Genomic DNA, 18,482 nt, shown 5'->3' with positions numbered 1-18,482 from the left:
CATTCTAGAAATCCCTGCACTCAACGAGCAACAATATAAATAAAGAATAAAGAATTATGCATTTATGTTTTATTTTTATTATTTTTAAAATTTTTTTTATTATATTATGTTAGTCACCATACAGTACATCCCTGGTTTTTTTATGTAAAGTTCGATGATTCATTACTTGCGTATAACACCCAGTGCACCATGCAATACGTGCCCTCCTTACTACCCATCACCAGCCTATCCCATTCCCCCACCCCTCTCCCCTCTGAAGCCCTCAGTTTGTTTTTCAGAGTCCATCGTCTCTCATGCTTCATTCCCCCTTCTGATTACCCCCCCCCTTTCTTTATCCCTTTCTTCCCCTACCGATCTTCCTAGTTCTTATGTTCCATAGATGAGAGAAATCATAAGATAATTGTCTTTCTCTGCTTGACTTATTTCACTTAGCGTTATCTTTTTTAATGTTTGTGGAAGGCACTGTGATTCATGCAAAAAGCCACATCATTTAGAAACATTAAGGTAGTGTTGGAGAGCATTTCTAGAAAGAAAAACGATGTGCTCAGGCTATGAGCATATTTTTAAATCACAGAAAACAAATTATATGCTATTATGTAATCACATAACATCTACTCTTATATTATTTCATATCTAATCATAGAGACAAAATAAGAAAAAGGAAATAGAGCAACTCCAAGAAACTCAGTGGTTTAGATGCACTTAAAAGAAATCCCACTTTCCTAAAACCTCTGAAATGCACACAAAATTACAAAAATCAGAGAACGCTTCGCCTGCACTGAAATCAGGCAATAACTCTGACATCCTCTGACCAGCCTCTTAGACTTTCTTCTAGTTATCAAACAGAGTACACTGAAAGGACATGCCAGGAGAACTCCCAACTCCCTGTGCAAAGTCCGTGCCAAGCTGTGGGCCGTTAGCGAAGGGCATGGGGCCTAACCCCGTTCATCTCCCCCAGCTCCGTATCCAAGAGCTCTTTGTTGTTCTTTGAACGGTCATTCCTTTAGAACCTCCTGGTCTATTTCAAAGATGTCTCAGAGAGTATTAATTTATAGGTTTTTTGAAATCTTCTTATGCTCCCTACAGTGTTTCTGTTTCCTGGCCTGCTTTTTCCCTGTTTGTTCATTTTGGAGTCTCCGATTCTACTACAGGCTTTCATCGCTTGCCTTGTTATTTGTGGCTGTCCCCTCGTTCTGAAGAGTAAAATACTAAGAAGTGGGGTTGACAGGGGGGTCAACTAGTGGGCCGCACCGTGGGAGAGCAGGCTGAGCTCTGCCCCAACTGTTAGCATCTGGAATTTTCTCTCCTTTTATGTAAGTCAGGAGAGTGTAATGGTTCTCTGCCTGGTCTTTGAAGTCGAATTACCCGGGGGCATGAAGAAAGCAGAGAAAGAAAAGGGAGCCCAGTGCAGGTGCTAATAAGTTATATCGGTTATTGGCATATTTCCGTTTCCATAGAGCGCATATGCACCAGCATTCTGCTAGGAAATGCAAACCTGAGTAGCCAGTGGTGTCCGAGCCACGTGTTTCTATCGGATATTTCGGACCTCGCTTTCACGCTGTCTTCAGTTTTATCTGTTGTCCCCAAGAACCTTCCTGGTTCAACCTCCCCAGAATGAAAACTTTGAGTTCTGGTGTGGAAAAGGGTCAGTGATTGGTTTGCGTGGGAGAAGGGAGAGTATCTAGAGAAGCCATTGTTTCGTACTCGGGCTTTACATCAAACCCCTTGCCCTCGGCCCCACTTACACCTTCTCCAGCCCTGAGCGGTCTGTGCCGCCGGAACACATTGGCCTGCCTGGGAGGCTCTGCGCGACCAGCTTCGTTCCCATTTGGCTTCCCCATTCGGCCATGGGCTTTCGGTCTCTGCATGCTCTCATATCTTTGTAGTGATGTCCCTGTTGTTATTTGAGTGTCATTTGAGAGGAGGAGATGAGGGGTTCCACCTCCACGTTTAGATTAAAATCTCCCGCAGTTCAGAAGCGTGAACAGCGGAAAGCGATCACGGGAGAGGCGGTAACATCTCACGTAGATGTTGCTCCCTCCCCGGCGCTGATTCTAGCCGAACAGAAGTGCGACACCGTTAGCAACAACAGGACTGGACAGCACGTACGATCCAATGTCTTCAGGCTGGGCCCGTAGACAGAGCAACACCGCGAGCCCCACAGTCACCCCGGATCCCTGTCCGGGCGTAGTTTCCTAACTGTGGTGCAGAGGTCAGAAGTCTCAGCAGAGGACAGCAGTCCTGTGGTCCCACTGAGCTAAGGAGGTGGCGGCCAGAGTTTGGCACTGCTGAAGCGTCTGCAATATTTGGAGCAGAGCACCCAGGATGACGAAATCATGGGGAGCATAGGGGCAGAAATACATGGAGATTTCCTGTGGTTCCTGGGCCAAGGGCTGGGTTTGCAGGGAGAGATCACTTGAGAGTCACCAGAAAGAGGCTGTCCAGGCATCAGAGAAACTAATGCTCGAGCAGTGCTAAGGGACATTGCCAGGCTGGCCCAGCCAGGGGTGAAAAATCTCACTAACTCATGACTCATCTCACTGAGACAGCACAGAACTGTATCTTAGTAGTAAAGACCACGCCCCAAATTAAGGTCGATTCTAAACATGCTTTGAAAAAAAAACCCTAAAGCCAAGTGTGGACAAGACCAGAAGAGAAACAGAATTTGCCATTTGGGTCCAGCTGGATGAGAAGTATGTGGAAAACATCCTGGGCTTTTCACAAATCTGTTCCTTAAAAAATTGTAAGACCAAGTCAACACAATTTTAAAGCGATTAGCAAGTAATTGATGTGTCTACCAGAGACAAGCCAACAATCTTCAGGGGATTAGAGTCTCCACAATGATGTATTCAGAATGTCCTATCCTCAGTTAAAAAAAAAAAAATGATTAGACATGTAAAACAGAAAAATGTGTCTCACAGCCAAGAAAAAAAGCAATTAGAAACTAGCCTCGGGGCACCTGGGTGGCTCAGCTGGTTCTACATCTGACTCTTGATTTTGACTCAGGTCATAATCTCAGGGTTGTGAGATTAAATCCCGAGATGGGCTCTGTTCTTAGCGTGGAGTCTGCTTGTCCCTCTCCCTCTGCTCTTCCCCACACTCATGCACGCTCTTGCTCTCACTCTCCCTCTCTCATTCTCTCAAATAAAGAAATAAAAATATTTTATCATTATTTTTTATTTATTATTAAGGAAGGGAGGGAGGGAGGGTGGAAGGAAAGAAGGAAGAAAGGAAGGAGAAAGAAAGAAAAAGAAAGAAAGAAAGAAAGAAAGAAAGGGAAAGAAGAAAGCTAATGAATCATCGAACTTTACATCAGAAACCAGGGATGTACTGTATGGTGACTAACATAATATAATAAAAAAAATTTTAAAAAAGAAAGAGAAGAAAGAAAGAAAGAAAGAAAGGGAAAGAAAGAAAGAAAAAGAAAGAAAGAAAGAAAGAAAGAAAGAAAGAAAGAAAGAAGGAAAAAAGAAACTAGCTTCGAGGTCAGTTTACATTGTTACTATTGTTATGTTAGTCAGTTGGTCTTTAAAAAAATACTGTGGTCAACTACATAACAGCCTTCCAAACATGTCCTTGTCCTAATCCCAGGAACCTGTAAATATGCTACATTACAAAGAAAAAGGGACTTGGGGGATGTGATTCAGTTATGGATTTTGAGATGAGATTATCCTGAGTTATCTGGCTGGGCCCAATGTAATTGCAAGAGTTACAATAAAAAGAGGGAGGAGAGTCAGAGTTGGACAGAGGAGACGGACAGCTAGCACAGGTCAGAGAGATTCCAAGATGTTGTGCTACTGGCTTTGAAGAGGGAAGGAGGGGCCATAAGCCAAGGAATGCAGGTGGCCTGCATCTAGAATCTGGGAAATGCAAGGAAATGTCTTCCCATCTAGAGCCTCCAGAAGTAAGGCAGGACTACCAGCTTCTCGATGTTAGCCCAGTGAAGCTGATTTTGGACTTCTCACCCCTGAAAGAGAGTAAATTTGTGTTCTTTTAAGCCACTAAATTTGTCATAATCTATTACAGCTTCCAGAGGAAAGTAATACAAACCAGATGCTAGATTTAACAGAGAAAGATGTTAAAGGAGCTATTTAAATATGTTTAAAGAGTTAAAGGAAAATGATTTATTTAGTGAATGAGAGGAAACTTCAGAAGGGAAGTGGAATTAAATAGAAATTTTACTATTGAAAAGTAAAATAACTGAAATAAAAACCTCTCAGGGAAGCCCCTTTGATTCCTTCAAATGCAATTTCTGTCATTCAAGCAAAGATTAATGGACATGCAAGGAGACAAGGTCCCATGAACGATGAACATGGGCAAAATGGCGGGCAATAGAAGCAGGCCCAATGGTCATATGATATTGGAGTAAACAGACAAGGACTTTAAAATAACTGATTATTCAGTTCTAGAAAATATAGGGAAAGGGACAAAGTAGAGCAAAAGAAAAAAAAAACACCTCACGTAAGTGGTAGAATAAAGATAACCAAAAGTGCATTGCCTTAATTAAAAAATACAATATCTGAAATTAGGAATTCAATGCATGGGTTTCATAGCAGATTGTATACAGCACAAGCCAGGATTAATGAAGGATAAATAGAAAATACTCAGACAGAAGCGTGGAGAGGGAAATAGCCTTGAAAGAGAACAGATCAATGTGCATAATAATTTATTTTCTTCCTAGGAACTCAGTCACGGAAAGGGCTCTCCCCCTTCAGGGACTTTTGCCTTGCTGGCCTTGTATCCTTTGATATCATCTGGACTCATTGTATCGTAGCAGGTAGATTAACCGAACGGTGCTGCTGGGTAGAATTTAAGAATGAAATTAGAACAGGAAGTGTACATTTAGCTTCAAGTGCTACATGGCCTCGTGGCTACTAACGTCTTGTTCTACCTCTTCTCCGAGCATTGCAGGGGAAAGTTAAACTGCCCTGCCCCAATCCAAGAGGACACACAAAGGCACTAAGGTGGGTTTCTAGAAGAATGTTAGCAGTAAGGCAAGCTCGTTGCCCAAGGGTGCACCTCTAACCCTGTGGATCATAGGCATGGCTGTTAACCCCGGAGAGTTAAAGAGCAGGAGTTTCGCCCGTATAGAAAGGAGACACGGACACTCCCAAGGAGGGAGCCCTGCAAGGTCAGTTTACGGATCTCCTTTCATTCCTGACTTGTGCCTCCCAAAGGGGGAGGAGCTAAGTCTGATCAGTGCGCCTGCGCTCAGAGTGGACGGGGAAAGGACGGTTGATGGGCGAAAGATCTTTACAGAAAAGCCATAATGAACAAAAGCGGAAGAGTAGTAGAATTTTAAAAGTCACCGTGTGAAAGCCCTACTGGGTCCAGACAAGAATTAGCAATGACTGATAAACTGTGAAGGGCCAGGGAGGTTGGAGATCTTTATGAGATGAAAATCAGGTTGATACATCCCGAAAGCCCTGCTCGGTCGTTCAATGGAGGGCGGTCAGACACGCAGCTCCTGGGGCGGACTACTGTTTCGGTGGAAAGAAAACAAAGGAGGAAGGAGAGGAGGGAGGGAAAGAAGGAGGAAGGGAAAAGAGAGAGAGGGAACGGGGGAGAGAGGGTGGAAGAAAAGAATCTGCATTTAATCTAACCTCCAGCTCTGCCTTTGAATTTCCACCACATACAGCGCATGGAGGGGCATGGCGAACAGCAAAATGGAATTAAGACAGCCAAACCCACAGTCAGGAAAATTCCACAGGAAGAATGATGCAATTTCTTCAGTATATAGATGACAATAAATAAAGGAAAGGGGAACTCTAATGGATTAACAGAAATTTAATAGACCTCTCAACCACATGGGATGCATGGGCCTTATTTGGACCCTAATTTGAAAAAAAGTAAATAATAACAACTATAAAATGACATGTTGGAGGTAACCAAGGGAAAGAAAATAAGGATTGGATATTAGATACTATTAAGGATTCATTTTTTATTTTGTGTTTGTTTTCTGTTTTTTGAAAGAGATCAATGTTGGAGCATTTATAGGTGAAACTACTGCATTTTCTAGGATTTGCTTTTATATATTCTAGCAAAAAAAACATGGAGAGGGATAGATGAGACAAGGATAAGTTGTTAATTATTGGTGAAATTCAGTCATGGATACGTGGGGTCATTTTGGTACTTTCTCTAATTTTGTGACTATATAAATTTCCACGATATACAGATAAAAACAGAGTGGAGGGGTTACTATGTCTCCAAAATTTGGAACAATTTTTTTCCAGATTTCCTGCCTTCACTTGCAATGGGCCTAACTTGAACTTGGAGTCCTTACCATGGTGAACAGCCCCAGCAGCTCCCTGTCTGGCCGACAGTCAGAACTCTGCTCTTTTGTCCTATACTTTCTTGGCCTACAACTACGAGGCAAAGTCATTGGGGTCCCATTCTAGTCTCAGAAGAATCATCAATCTCTTTTTTTGGCTTCCATTCCAAACACAATTAGCCCAGAACTCTACTTTGGAAAATAAAACTGACCCTTCGAATCCAATTTAGCTTGGATATTTGTGATGATATTCTATGGGCAGAACCCTGGAGGGCAGACAGTCATCTGCACGGGACCCTGAATTCAGGGGGCAGGTCAGGTATAAGAGAATTAACAACACAGCTGAATGAGGGAAGGTATTTTGAGGATAAAAGAAAATTATGCATGTTCCCAAATTAAGATCAGTTATCCAGGGTAATAGAAAGGTTAATAATTTGAGAAAGTGGGATTAAGTATCAGAGCAAGGTCCCTAAGAGAGCAGAAGAAGGGCCAAAGGCACAGCGGAAGAATTCGTAAATCAGAAAGAGAACTGGGTTATTGTTCTGTACATGGGTGGGAAGAAGAAAAGGAAAACAAAATTTACAGGGACAAGTTGAGATAGACATAAGGGAGGTTGAGTGGCTTTTTTCTGGTGGGCAAAATCTTTCAAGTAAGAAAGAATAGAGACAGAGGGAAAGGAAAGGGGTTTACATCCAGGGTTAGAACAGCGTTGGTATCAAGACTAACCTGGCCACACTTGGGTGAGCGCCCTGGAGCTGGCCTGGGCATTTGGGAGACGGGAGAGGAGAGTTACCCAGTCTCCAGGTTTGCAGTGGACCTCAGGGTGCTACTCCATGCTGTGCAGTCAGCATACGTGAGCAAGCCCAGCCCTATGGTCAAACAGCTCATTCCTTATCCTATAGAAAGGCCTGGAGAGAATGTCTCAGAAGGTGGTTGGTGTAGACAATGCCATCATCCAGAAACGTCCATGTGCGGAACCATTGGCTTCCCTCTTTCCTCCCCCTTCATGCTTGGCACAGGTTCCCAGGGAATGTCCTCACTTAGGTCTAAAGTTCTAGAAGCACCTGCAAGTCACAAAGTATTCCTATGGTACTCATTCTTCTGTTTTAACCATCTAGTCCAACCGGATTCTAAAACTGATTCTTAAAGTTATTTTTGTTCCCTAAACACAGAGAACGTAAGCTTCATGTAAATAGGATGGTGGTAAAGCTGTGTTTTCAAAGAAAAATATTACCAGCTTATTCAGTGATTTTAAATTAGTTTATTAATTGTATCAACACATTGACTAAGGTTTTAAATATCCAGACTAGGCATTTTCTCAAATATTTACACTTAGTGATAATTAACCACACACATAACTCAAAAATAGCTTTAGCTGTTACAATAAATAGATAACATATTTTCAAGAGTGTCACAAAAGAGAAAGGTATTTAAAGAGAATTGGTGTTTCCTGGGATAGTTTTCCACAGAAATCGAAACATTGTTAGATTACTTAATACCCAAAATATACGTGATATTTAAAAGTACTTCTGTTTCCCCAAAACAGGCCCATCCTTCCTTTTCTGGGATGTGTTGATAATCACTAATACCACTTGATAATTTTTCTCAATTCAGTAACAACTTTCAAAATGATCTACAAAGTAAAGACATAATGCCCCCAATATCTTACGGGTATGTCGGCCATCTGCATCAACATCTTTGAATTGTCTCAGGTATATCGTACCGGAAGGCTTGAATCTATAAAACTGATGAAAGCCTAGTGAGAAACACAGTTTAATGATCTCAAAGCAAAGTTTGAAGAAAAAAGAAAGTCTTAGAGACATGAAATGAAAACAAAGAGAATACTGAGAAAGAGAAAAATAATGCCTTGGAGAGTCTAAGGGTTCAGTACAGACAGGCCCGCGTACGAAGGAACATGAAACCCAAAGTGAGAAGAGTGTCTTACTCCAGTCTTGGCACCTAACTTAACTGGGGCAAGTGCGGGAACTTTCGATCTTATAAAACTACTGAAATTAGTAGTTTTATTTATACAGAGTAAGTTGGTGAGACTAGATGTTTTTCAAGGTGTCCCTGAGTTCCAACAGCTTCGATTCCACATGTGAATCCTCTACTGATAAGCGTGTATCCCATTCTTACATTGACCCTTGGGAAGATCTCAACAAACGGGCTGCCTGGAATCCCTGGTAGCCCTGTCCTGGCTTTGGCACGTAATTACCTAAACATACCATATTTACCGAGAGCCATCGAGGGAGCTAATCTGGACTTCTTAGAAGTTCAAGTCTCTGCAAGCTCTTCTTGGTTAACTAGCTGAAGTATGTCAAGGGTTGTTTGAGGAACTGATGTTTTTTGCTTGCTCTGGGTCTCCACTTGCTTTACATCTCACCATCGAGCAGATGGCCTGCTGGAAGTTGTCACTGACCACCACGTACAGTAGGAGGTTACCAAAGGTGTTCAGGGCAGCCAAGGGTCTAGAAACGATGTAGGCTTCGTGGATCTGATTCTCGACAGAGCAGCTGATGGAAAGCAGGCGAGATTCGATCCGGATGACCCTCAAGATGTGGAAGGGTAAAAAGCATATGTAAAACACAAGGAGTAGCAGAATGGTTAGCCTTCTAGCTTTCTGCTTCAGGCCGCTGTGATTGTGAGGTCCTTGCGTTAGGGTGTAGATGATCATCGTATAGCAAAGAGTCACTATCACCAGGGGAAGGCAGAACGTAATGGCCGTCAAAATTAGATTGTACCATTTGATGGCGGTGAGCTCATCCGAACTGGTGAGGTCAAGGCAGGCGGATCTGTTGGTCCCGGTGGTTGACGTGATCAGGAAGGTCATGGGAATGACGGCCACCAGTGAAACGATCCACACCATAGCGCAGGCCACCACGGCCCATCGAGTTTTGTGAATGGAAAAGCAGCTCATGGGGTGAATGATCACGAAGTATCGGAAAACGCTAAAGCAGGTGAGGAAGAGGATGCTGCTATATAGGTTGAAATGGAAGCCGAAGCGGATAAACTTGCACATGAAATCCCCAAAGACCCAGTTTTCGCCGCTGGCGTAGTAGTGAATCAGGAAAGGGAAGCTGGTCAGATACAGCAGGTCCGTGCAGGCCAGGTTCAGCATGATGACGGTGCTGCCTTTCCAGGGCCGCATTTTGAAAATGTAAGTGGAAATTGCTACTGCATTCCCTGGAAAGCCCACCAGGAAGATGACGCTATAAATAACAGGGAGGTAGTGCCTCTTGAGTGGGACTTTTTCATCAGTGCAATTTCCGAACTGCGCTGCATAATCGGGGAAGTCAGAAACATTTGCAAAATTGTCTAGTGGCTCATTCATGGCTGTCTCCTTTCATCTTGCAGGAAAACAAGAGTTCGGTTTGGCAATTCAAATTGACTTCGAGATAACTCGCTGATAAAGGAAAATAGAAAACATTAATGATGGGGTAATGAAAACAATGATCTTCTTTTAAATGAAAATTGCTCTAAGATCCTAAATTTGCCACTTCTTTCTCTTTAATCTCAAAGAGACCCCATGGAGAAGAGATTGAATTTCTAAGAAAACTATTGTGAGGCAAGACATCTAATAATAATATAAATGTTAAATTACCACCAGAATTAAAATGAAGGATTGGAAAAAACAAATGCACTTAGCTGTGGAAAACAATTTGGCAAGGTTGCTCTTTGGGGAAGCCATAGGGTGTCACCATTCGAGACTTCACCACAAGACCCACCATTAATCAAGGGTGAGGCACTTCAACCATCGTGTTACCTCTAAACTTCACAAGATGCTGAGAAGTGTTTCTTCTTATCTTTATTTTACAGAAGAAACAAAGACTGAGGGAGCTTTCGCATCCTGTCCCTGGGAAGGCATCTAGGAGCAAAGCCAGGGTTCGAACCCGTGTTAGTCTGATTTAGAAGCCATCCTCTATTCTGCCTTACCTCACTGGGCTGCCTCTCCATCCTGATTCCCCCAAAGATGTGATGGAACGTGAAATGGGAAGACATGAAAAGACAGAATACCAGCTATTTTTTAAATGCAGATTTCGTGCCTCGCACCATCATATGTATGGTAGATTTCATTTTCAAATGTCAGCTCTTCCAACCTATTTTACTAGCTCACATAATTTGTTCACGGGAGGGCGTGTGTGTTTGCCGGGGGGAGGAAGAGCTGCAGATTCATGCAGCGTTAAGAGCTTTGGGCTCTGTTGCCAGCCTGCCTGACCTCGATTCTCAGTTTAGCCGCTGAGAACCTGTGTGTCCCTGAGCACGTTGCTGAAGCCCTCCAGGGCTGGGAACAGTGGGACTTTAACTTCCTTCTTACTTATCAGTGTTTTCTAAAATTTTGTCAGTGAATTTCTGCAATGAGAAAAGCATGAAGATTATTTAAAAGAAGAATTACTTACAATGAGCTTTTTATTCGGATGTAAATAGATGTTGGTAAAATGCATCCACTTACACATTTATGGAGCGCCCACTGTGTATTAATTAGGCACTCCGCCAGCTCTTAGGGATACAAAATGAATAACACACACAGATGTACAAGCCACTATCACATCTACTGGGGGAGATGGACACGGACATAATTTTAACAAAATATAACCCTACCACATGGAGCTGTCAATATATTTTTTTAAAAAGCAAGAAAAACACTTGGAACACTACTGGGCGCATGATAAGTGCCCAATAAATGTTGGGTAGTTGTTAATCACTAAGCCCTTTGATAGACGAACGGCAGGAAGATACTGAGATCAAAAAGAAGTATGGGACTAGCTACCTGGGGGTCGGGGGAGGGCGCTAAAGGAAGGTCATTAGGAAGGAACATTTAAGCTGAAGGTAGCGATAGGAAGGGAAAGGCATGCCGGGCAAAGGGAATAGCATGTGCAAAGCCACTGACATATGAAGACTTCAGAAGGCTCAGGGGAGCTCTGAGTAGCTCAGCATGGCTGCTACATTAGGGAGCAGTGGGAGATGAAGCTGGAAAGAAAACGTAGCTGATAATGAAGATAAAACACCTCCTGTGGACTGAGCTCTGCTACCCTGAGTGTCTTACATGTAAAAACTCATTCAATCCTCACAGCAGCCCGGCGAGGTAGTTTTGCGATCACGCCCATTTTACAGAGGAAACTGCGGCACTGAGAAGCAGTGACTTGCTCAAGGTCACCCTGCGAGTTAGGAGTGAACCAAGAGACAGACTAGGGCAGTCTGTGAGCAGAGCTAGGCTGCCTCTCACAATGCGTAGGCAAGAACTGAAGTTAGTACCCTACAAGAACGAGGCTGAATTAGACTTTATCCCAGAAGGGCTAAGTAAATCGAACATCATAAATTGTGGGATGCGGGGCTCAATCGTCAATGACGATGGTACGCACCTCTTTGGGTTGAGGGAGGTTAATTGAGTTAATATGTTAATACACAGCAAATGTTTTGAAGGATGCCTGGCACATATAACGGCTATATCATGGTCGGCCATCATTATGACTATGACCTGGCCCCGAAATCTACACTTGCACACTGTCCCTCAGTGTAGTAAAGAGGTGTATTTCAGACTGGCCCAACTTAACCAATCTGAAACGGGTAGAATCCTCCCCTGTTCATTGGCCCTGAATATACTCTTCCAGCTCGCACTTCGGGTGCTGGTCAGGATGCCTTTAAACATTGATGACTTTTATTCCATATGAATTGGGGAACGACTAGCCTAGGGAGTTGGAACATGCCACTGGGCAGCCATTAGGCTCGCCCCGGGGAGAGGCCAGGGCTCGCTGGGACGGTGTATCACAGACGGAAAGCAAACGCTTCCCTCCTTGTCGAGTTAATGTACTCTCCCTGGACACGCTATTCCTAGAACCATTACCTACACAGTACTGGAGGTGATAGGAGTCAGGTCCTGCTGATCAGCGAGGGTGTTCTGAGCCCAGGAAACTGCAGCTGAGAGCCTTTTCTTTGGCCAGGTTATTTAAATGGGCTCATGGGCAGGTATTTAAACCTGAAAGAAAGGGGTCATGGTCAGAGAGTCCCTGAGGCAACACTTCCAGAAGTCACTTCTTAGTAAGTCCTGATTCAAGGCCCCACTGCTTGTCTGTCAACTCCCTGAAAGCAGACAGATGGAATCACCGCATACCCCAAGGGCCAACTCAGAGAAAGTGCTCAGTATACATTTGCTGGGGGCAAAAAAAAAAAAAAAGAAAAAGAACAGTGAGTAACGTCAGCAAAATTTTATCTTGGGCTGAAGGGTTAATGAAGTGGCAAATGTTATGTTTTTAAAGTTTGCTTCTTTAACCACTTTTAAAGTAAGAAGCACAATTAAAATTTCCCTCGTTGCCAAATAAACCCCTGGCCCTGGTATGGGGCCATTTTAAATAATAATCATATCAGGAAAAGACAGGTTGTAGGTAGAAACAACCACCTTACTGTTTTGAAAAACAACAGTTCAACTGGGGATTTAATGAAGACTGACCAGTTGTAAGGGAGGAGGGGTTGGCTAAGAAATTTAACCCCTCTTCCACAAGCTTCAGCAAAAGAATGGTCTGAGTTTACAAAATATGGGTCAAGTTTAGAACAACGGACAGAACTGGTCAGGGATGTGAACAAGCAGAACGAGGCAGGTGCTGGAGTCCTGTGCAATTCACGGCCACCACCCAGATGTCCGCCAAGGACTCATTTACATTCAACGGACAGTAAAGAAAGATGTGAGGTGTTCCCTACTTTTTGTTACAACAGTGGATCTCAATCATAGGGAGGTTACTGACCACCTAGAACTAACCGACCCTTCATAAACTAGAAATAATGATCTATGAAGTTTCAACGTAACTGGATACATATATTTGAACTAAGCTAGGTAACACACAAGTAAAAGCAAGCACCAATGATTTGGGATAGTTTGATATTTTTGTAAAGATAAAAACCACATCATTTTGGCTCTATTTTTTTTCTCCGAAATTGGGACGAGATTGTGATTATTTGAGGCTAGTGGCAGGACACCAGTGTTTGGGGATCACGCAGCTTGGGGACCGCTATCTTAAACGCCAACTTGCCCATGAACCTCACAGACTGGGTATCAAGCTTCTGCAGGTATGGAAGACAGGACCAGAAATAGCTTCTGTTCAAGTGGCAATATATACTACTGCGTGTCCAATGCATACTCTGGCCCATTTAGTGGGAAAAAATGGGATTAATGATGGAATGTGATTTTTCTAGGGTATCTGTTAATTTTGTAGTAAGCTCTTAATCTAACTTCCCTGACCCTCTTCCCTCCCAGCACACACCCTATGTTTTTCTGGTGCTATTCCAAGGCTGAGTTAACATTCATTCTTTCTTCTTCTCAAGCCACCAGTGGACCAGGGACATATAAACTTGTAACCCTGCACCTCTTGCATTCCTTCAGAGTCCTTGGAAACTGCGGCTGGGGTTGCAAGAAGAACAGTAAATAGACATTTCATTCATAAAAATCCATCTTCGTTTCCTCCTCTGCATATATGTAAACTGATTTGATTTCGCACTAGTGGAAAACAGACCTATTCTTAATCTAGGCAAATCTGAGAGGTGCGTGAATGCTGTCCTCCCAGAATTTGAAGGAATCTCTCTCCCTAACCCTTCCTTCAATCCCAGCTTTCAAATAAGAATATGCCACTCAGTCACCCTAAAGACTGTTAGTACTTGCCCTGTTGATGGGGCCCAAAGCTATGATTTCAGCGATTTGATCTTTAAATAAAATCTATGAAAGTTCTCTTGGGAAAAATACATGTATGGGCACACAGAAATTTTACATACCATTTGGAGGTTTAGAGACAGTACTAACTTGTTCATTAAATCTATAGTGACAAAACAAGACCAAAAAAAAAAAAAAGAGAAGAAAGAAAGAAAGAAAGAACGAAAGAAAGAACAAAAGAAAGAAAGAAAGAAAGAGAAAAAAAGAAAGGCATTTGGGGAGGGGGGTGTTCCTTTACTTTTCGGGGACACTGTGGGGCAGTGTCTTTGGACTTTGCTAGCACCAGGGAGATGCAGTAAGAGCTAAGAATGTATCCGGAAGTCAGAATAAATCAGTGTCAGAGACGAAAGCTCTCGGTCCCCAAATTAACCGCCCCTCCCCCCAAAGACACCCATGCTTGGTCCTGAAAAAGGCACAAGATGGGCCTGGCAGTCCGGAACTTCTTCAGGCCTCCGTCAGATAAACCTCTGGCCATCTTAGGCTTTCTTTTTACCCTGTGGGGATGCGGGGTGCTCCTGCTGCCTCCGAGAGAGAAGTCAGGGGCCCCTGCTCTGTCCGCGCCCCTGTCCTGCCACAGAGACATGCCCGAGGCTCTGTTCCCCAGGCTCAGGGCGCCCCGCTTCCCTCCCGGATCAGCGCAGGACCCCCGCACCCGGCTCCCTCCGGCCCTCCGGCCGCTCCCGGATCCGATCTCCGCTCACCTGGCACCCGGTGCGCGGCCGCCGTGTGCCCCGAGTGGCCGTCGGAGCGCGGCTGCGCCCTGGCGGCGGGACAGTAGGAGCCCAGGTCGCGCGCACCGCCCCTGCCCCTGCCCCTCCCACCCCTCTGAGCCCCGCGGCAGGTGCGTGCTCCTCGTCCCGCCCCAGCAGACAGCCCGCAGCATCCTCCCTCGCCCGCTTGGAGGCCGATCAGGGACAGCAGCTTCCACTCCCGGGAGCTGTGGACATCCTCCATGCCGGCTGGTCGCGAGCCTGCACAAAGGGAGTATTTGCAGAGGTGGGCTCTTGCCCCAGGAGGGTTGGGGTCCTCTTGCCTGGCTCCAGAACTATCAGCACCATCCACAGGTCAGGGCCTTTTATGAGCTTCGAATGGAAGCAACTTCTATCTGACCCTCTAAATTAAAGACTTCCACTGAAGTGTCTTTTCACTGTATCCAATTACAGGCCTGTCCTCCACCACTCTGCAAAGTCGTTTAAAAATAGTTTGTAACTGTGTAAGAAGAGCATTTGTCTGGATCTCCAGATCTAGGTCGAAGCCCTCTTGCCATAGGACTTGGGAGGAGCCTCTTCCCTTCTCTGAAACTCAGCCACATCATCCAAGGTAACAGGGCTCTGAGTCATTGGACTCTATGGTCCCTTTCAGCATTAAAGACAAGTTTTCTGTATTGCCCAACGGAGAAGAGTGGAGAAAGTGCCTTCTGCGCTCTGCTGTGACTGAGCATAGAATGCCCATCTGTACTTCCATGTTGGTGGGCAGTATAAGGACCAGTCCATCCTGTGGGCATGCAAGTCAGCTTGAGCAAGAATGGCAAATCGGGCATTCCAGAGCCCAGGTGAGAAGACTCCCCCTAGCTGACTGTTGGGACAGTACTATAGTAGGATTTTAAATTGTATGCTTATCAGTATTATTATTTGAGGTCCAGCCTTTCCAGGGAAATACCTTGCATTAGGAGAAAAATTATCCTCCAGTTTTACTGTTTTAAATTGTTTCCTCAATCCCTCATTTGGAACTAGTTGACTCTATTTCGTGCCAAAGCGCCCACACATTCATTCATCAGACATTTGCTGCTTGATTATTCTGTATCAGGCACTGAGGAGATAAGGAGGAATAAGACATGATCTCTGCCTTCTAGGAACTCGCGTCCTCGAAAAAATATAAACAATTACTGTAAAGAGTGATTAGTGTTGACACTGGTAGTTAGGGTGCATAATCCAGGTAGAAGAGAAACAGAGGTCAGGAAAAGCTTCCTGGAGTAAAACGACATTTGAACATTTTTCCATGATGAATGGAATTTCCAGGTAGAGAGGAAATGGCTGAAAGAAATTATTCAAGAACAAATGTTAAGTCCTAAAATCTTAAATGTGCAAGGAACATTTTAAAATATCCAGTTCTGGGAATATAAAATGGTGCAGCCACTATAAAAACAACAGTATAATGGTTCCTCAAAAAATTAAAAATAGAATTGCCATGTGACCCAGCAATTCTACTTCTGGGGAAATGCCCAAAAGGATTGAAAGTAGAGATTCAAAGAGATATTTGTACACCTAGAAACAATTCATAGCAACATTAGTCACATAACCAAAATGTGAAAACCACCCAAATGCGGTATGTACAGATCATGGAAGATAATTCAGCTTTAGAAAGGAAGGCGCTTCTGACACAGGCTACACCATGGATGAACCCTGAGGATATGATGGTAAGTAAAAAAAAAAAAACAAAAAAACAAAAAACAGTCACAAAAGGACAAATACTGTGTAGTTCTGCTTGTATGAGGTACTTAGACTAGTCAGATTCATGGAGACAAAAAATAGCCATCACTTTATCAGAAAACAATGTGTTATAACCTGACACTCTAAATTGGTTCTATCACAAAGATGATTATTATGATCTGTCTTTTCTTTTAATGTTTACCTGTAAATATAACTTCTTACTACAATTCAAAATTCTCACCTATAAGGTAGTCACTTTCAGGAAAAAAAAATACTAACCAATACGGATCTTAATCATTCTCCGAATAAAAAGAATGACAACTTATATACCTTGAAAACCACTTGCATTAGAAAATGATGTCACTAATTTAGACTGTGTTTAAGCTTCAAATTTAGGTCCTTTAGCAACCCAAGTCAAAGACATATAAGGTGAAATTCAACTTCCGTTTAAAATTGGTCTCTTGCCCAGATTCAGAAATGCACTTTCTTCTTTTAAATAAACAGTCAATAGAACAGGATTCCAGCACTTATGCTCACGGCTCTGTGAGCAACCAGGCACTACCTGTAATGGTGCTACGATTGCCCCTTCGAGGCAGAGGATGGGACTTATCTTCGTGAAGATCTGGATACTCAGAATTTCTCCAGTTAACAAATACTGACATCTTAAAGCCTCCTGCTCCAAAAAGCTCCATGAAATTCTGCAGAGAAGGCAGATTCAACTATCATTCTCCAGAGAGCCATTAATTATCAAGTGGGAGGCTGGCAGCGGGGAGGAGTTCTCATCTTAGCTCTTACTCAGTTGAGTGAGAAAGGGACAAATGGTTGGTGACAATACAGACCATTTCATTTCTTTCTCCCCTGGTTATCCTGACCCAAACGTCAATGATCATGTTTCCAGATAGTGTTTCCACTATGACTGAACGTATCATTCCAGACCATTCATTCGTATTAACCATGTGTTTTATTTTCTATATCCTGATGCTTTGACATTTGGGGCTTTGCTGACCTGGGAGAGATGCCTTTCCCAGGGTTAGCCAATTTCTAGAGAGAGTAAACTCACCATAGAGTGTACTTTCAAATGCAGACCAGTCAGTCCAGAGCTCATCTCCCCAACCTACTTCCTTTGTCAGGCTCTCACAGTCTGGGCCACGATCCCTCTGCCCTAATCGTCCCAAGACCAGGTACCAGGCAAAGAGACACAGCCCCTGTGCCCCAGAGCCCACTGAAATTATTCCAACTAGCCAGTCCTAAGTCCACTTTCCCTGCCTTGTCTGTTCCTTCCCACAGAAACTGCAATAAAATTTCCCCTCTTCTTCTGTCTCTTGGCCAACCCCCGTGATTGCCTGCGTGTCCTAACCCCTGGTATGGTATGCTCCCTCCTCTTGGAGTCCGTGAGGATACCAAACTATCTTCTCAATCATCTCTAGATCTGTTGACCTCGCCATACCCGAATAATAACAAACCTATATTTTGAACACCCTTTGTAGCCTTGTCAGACATTTTTGTAACTTCAGCTACAATATAGCTCTTGGTATGAGAGCAGTATTCTCATGAGGTTAATTGTCTTGATTAAAAACATTGTTTTCTAGTGCCTTTAAAAATGGATTGCTCGGTGAAAATGCACTGTTTAAATAAAGCAAGTTTTTGATCCGTGCTCTCCTAGGCAACAAATTCAATCATTGTGATGCCTTCCAGATTCCTGCAATATTTTTCTGATGAAGAAGACATTATGGTGTAATGGACAGAAGCCCAGAAGTCTGAAGCCTGAATTTAATGTTTAGAAAGCAACTCAATTAGCTGGGAAAAGAAATTCCTTTTGTAGGCTTCCATCTAGGAAAAGCAGAGGTTGGACAAGACACTTTCTATGGCCAGTTCCAGATTAAAGGGATTTTAGTTGTGAAAACCTAGGAGCAGCCCAAAGCTTTGTTTCTTAGAAAAGTAGGTATGTATTGCTATGCCAACGTGAGTGAACATCGTTTGATGATTTTTACGTGTTTTCAAAATGATGTGTTGTTGTGAACACTTCTTTGGAAAAAGTTTTTCTGGGAAATATGCAACTGTTGGGAAAGAGATTGATTAGATTATC

The 18,482-nt window shown here is 43.5% G+C and overlaps 1 protein-coding gene across 1 annotated transcript; it reads right to left on the bottom strand.

Annotated features, from left to right (window-relative positions):
* Positions 1–8,588: 8,588 nt before the first annotated feature.
* Positions 8,589–9,602, bottom strand: OXGR1 (oxoglutarate receptor 1). The gene has a single exon (XM_026493492.3). The coding sequence runs from the start codon at positions 9,600–9,602 to the stop codon at positions 8,589–8,591; it is 1,014 nt and encodes a 337-aa protein (XP_026349277.2).
* Positions 9,603–18,482: the final 8,880 nt, after the last annotated feature.

This window comes from Ursus arctos, unplaced genomic scaffold, assembly GCF_023065955.2.
Source record: "Ursus arctos isolate Adak ecotype North America unplaced genomic scaffold, UrsArc2.0 scaffold_10, whole genome shotgun sequence".
In the NCBI taxonomy this organism is placed as follows: Eukaryota; Metazoa; Chordata; class Mammalia; order Carnivora; family Ursidae; genus Ursus; species Ursus arctos.
The sequence above is the reverse complement of the archived record's forward strand: the minus strand, read 5'-3'. Positions and strand labels throughout refer to the sequence as shown.

What these genes read in the sequence shown, in the direction of transcription:
- OXGR1 (XM_026493492.3), bottom strand. Translation starts at nt 9,602, where the DNA reads ATGAATGAGCCACTAGACAATTTTGCAAATGTTTCTGACTTCCCCGAT.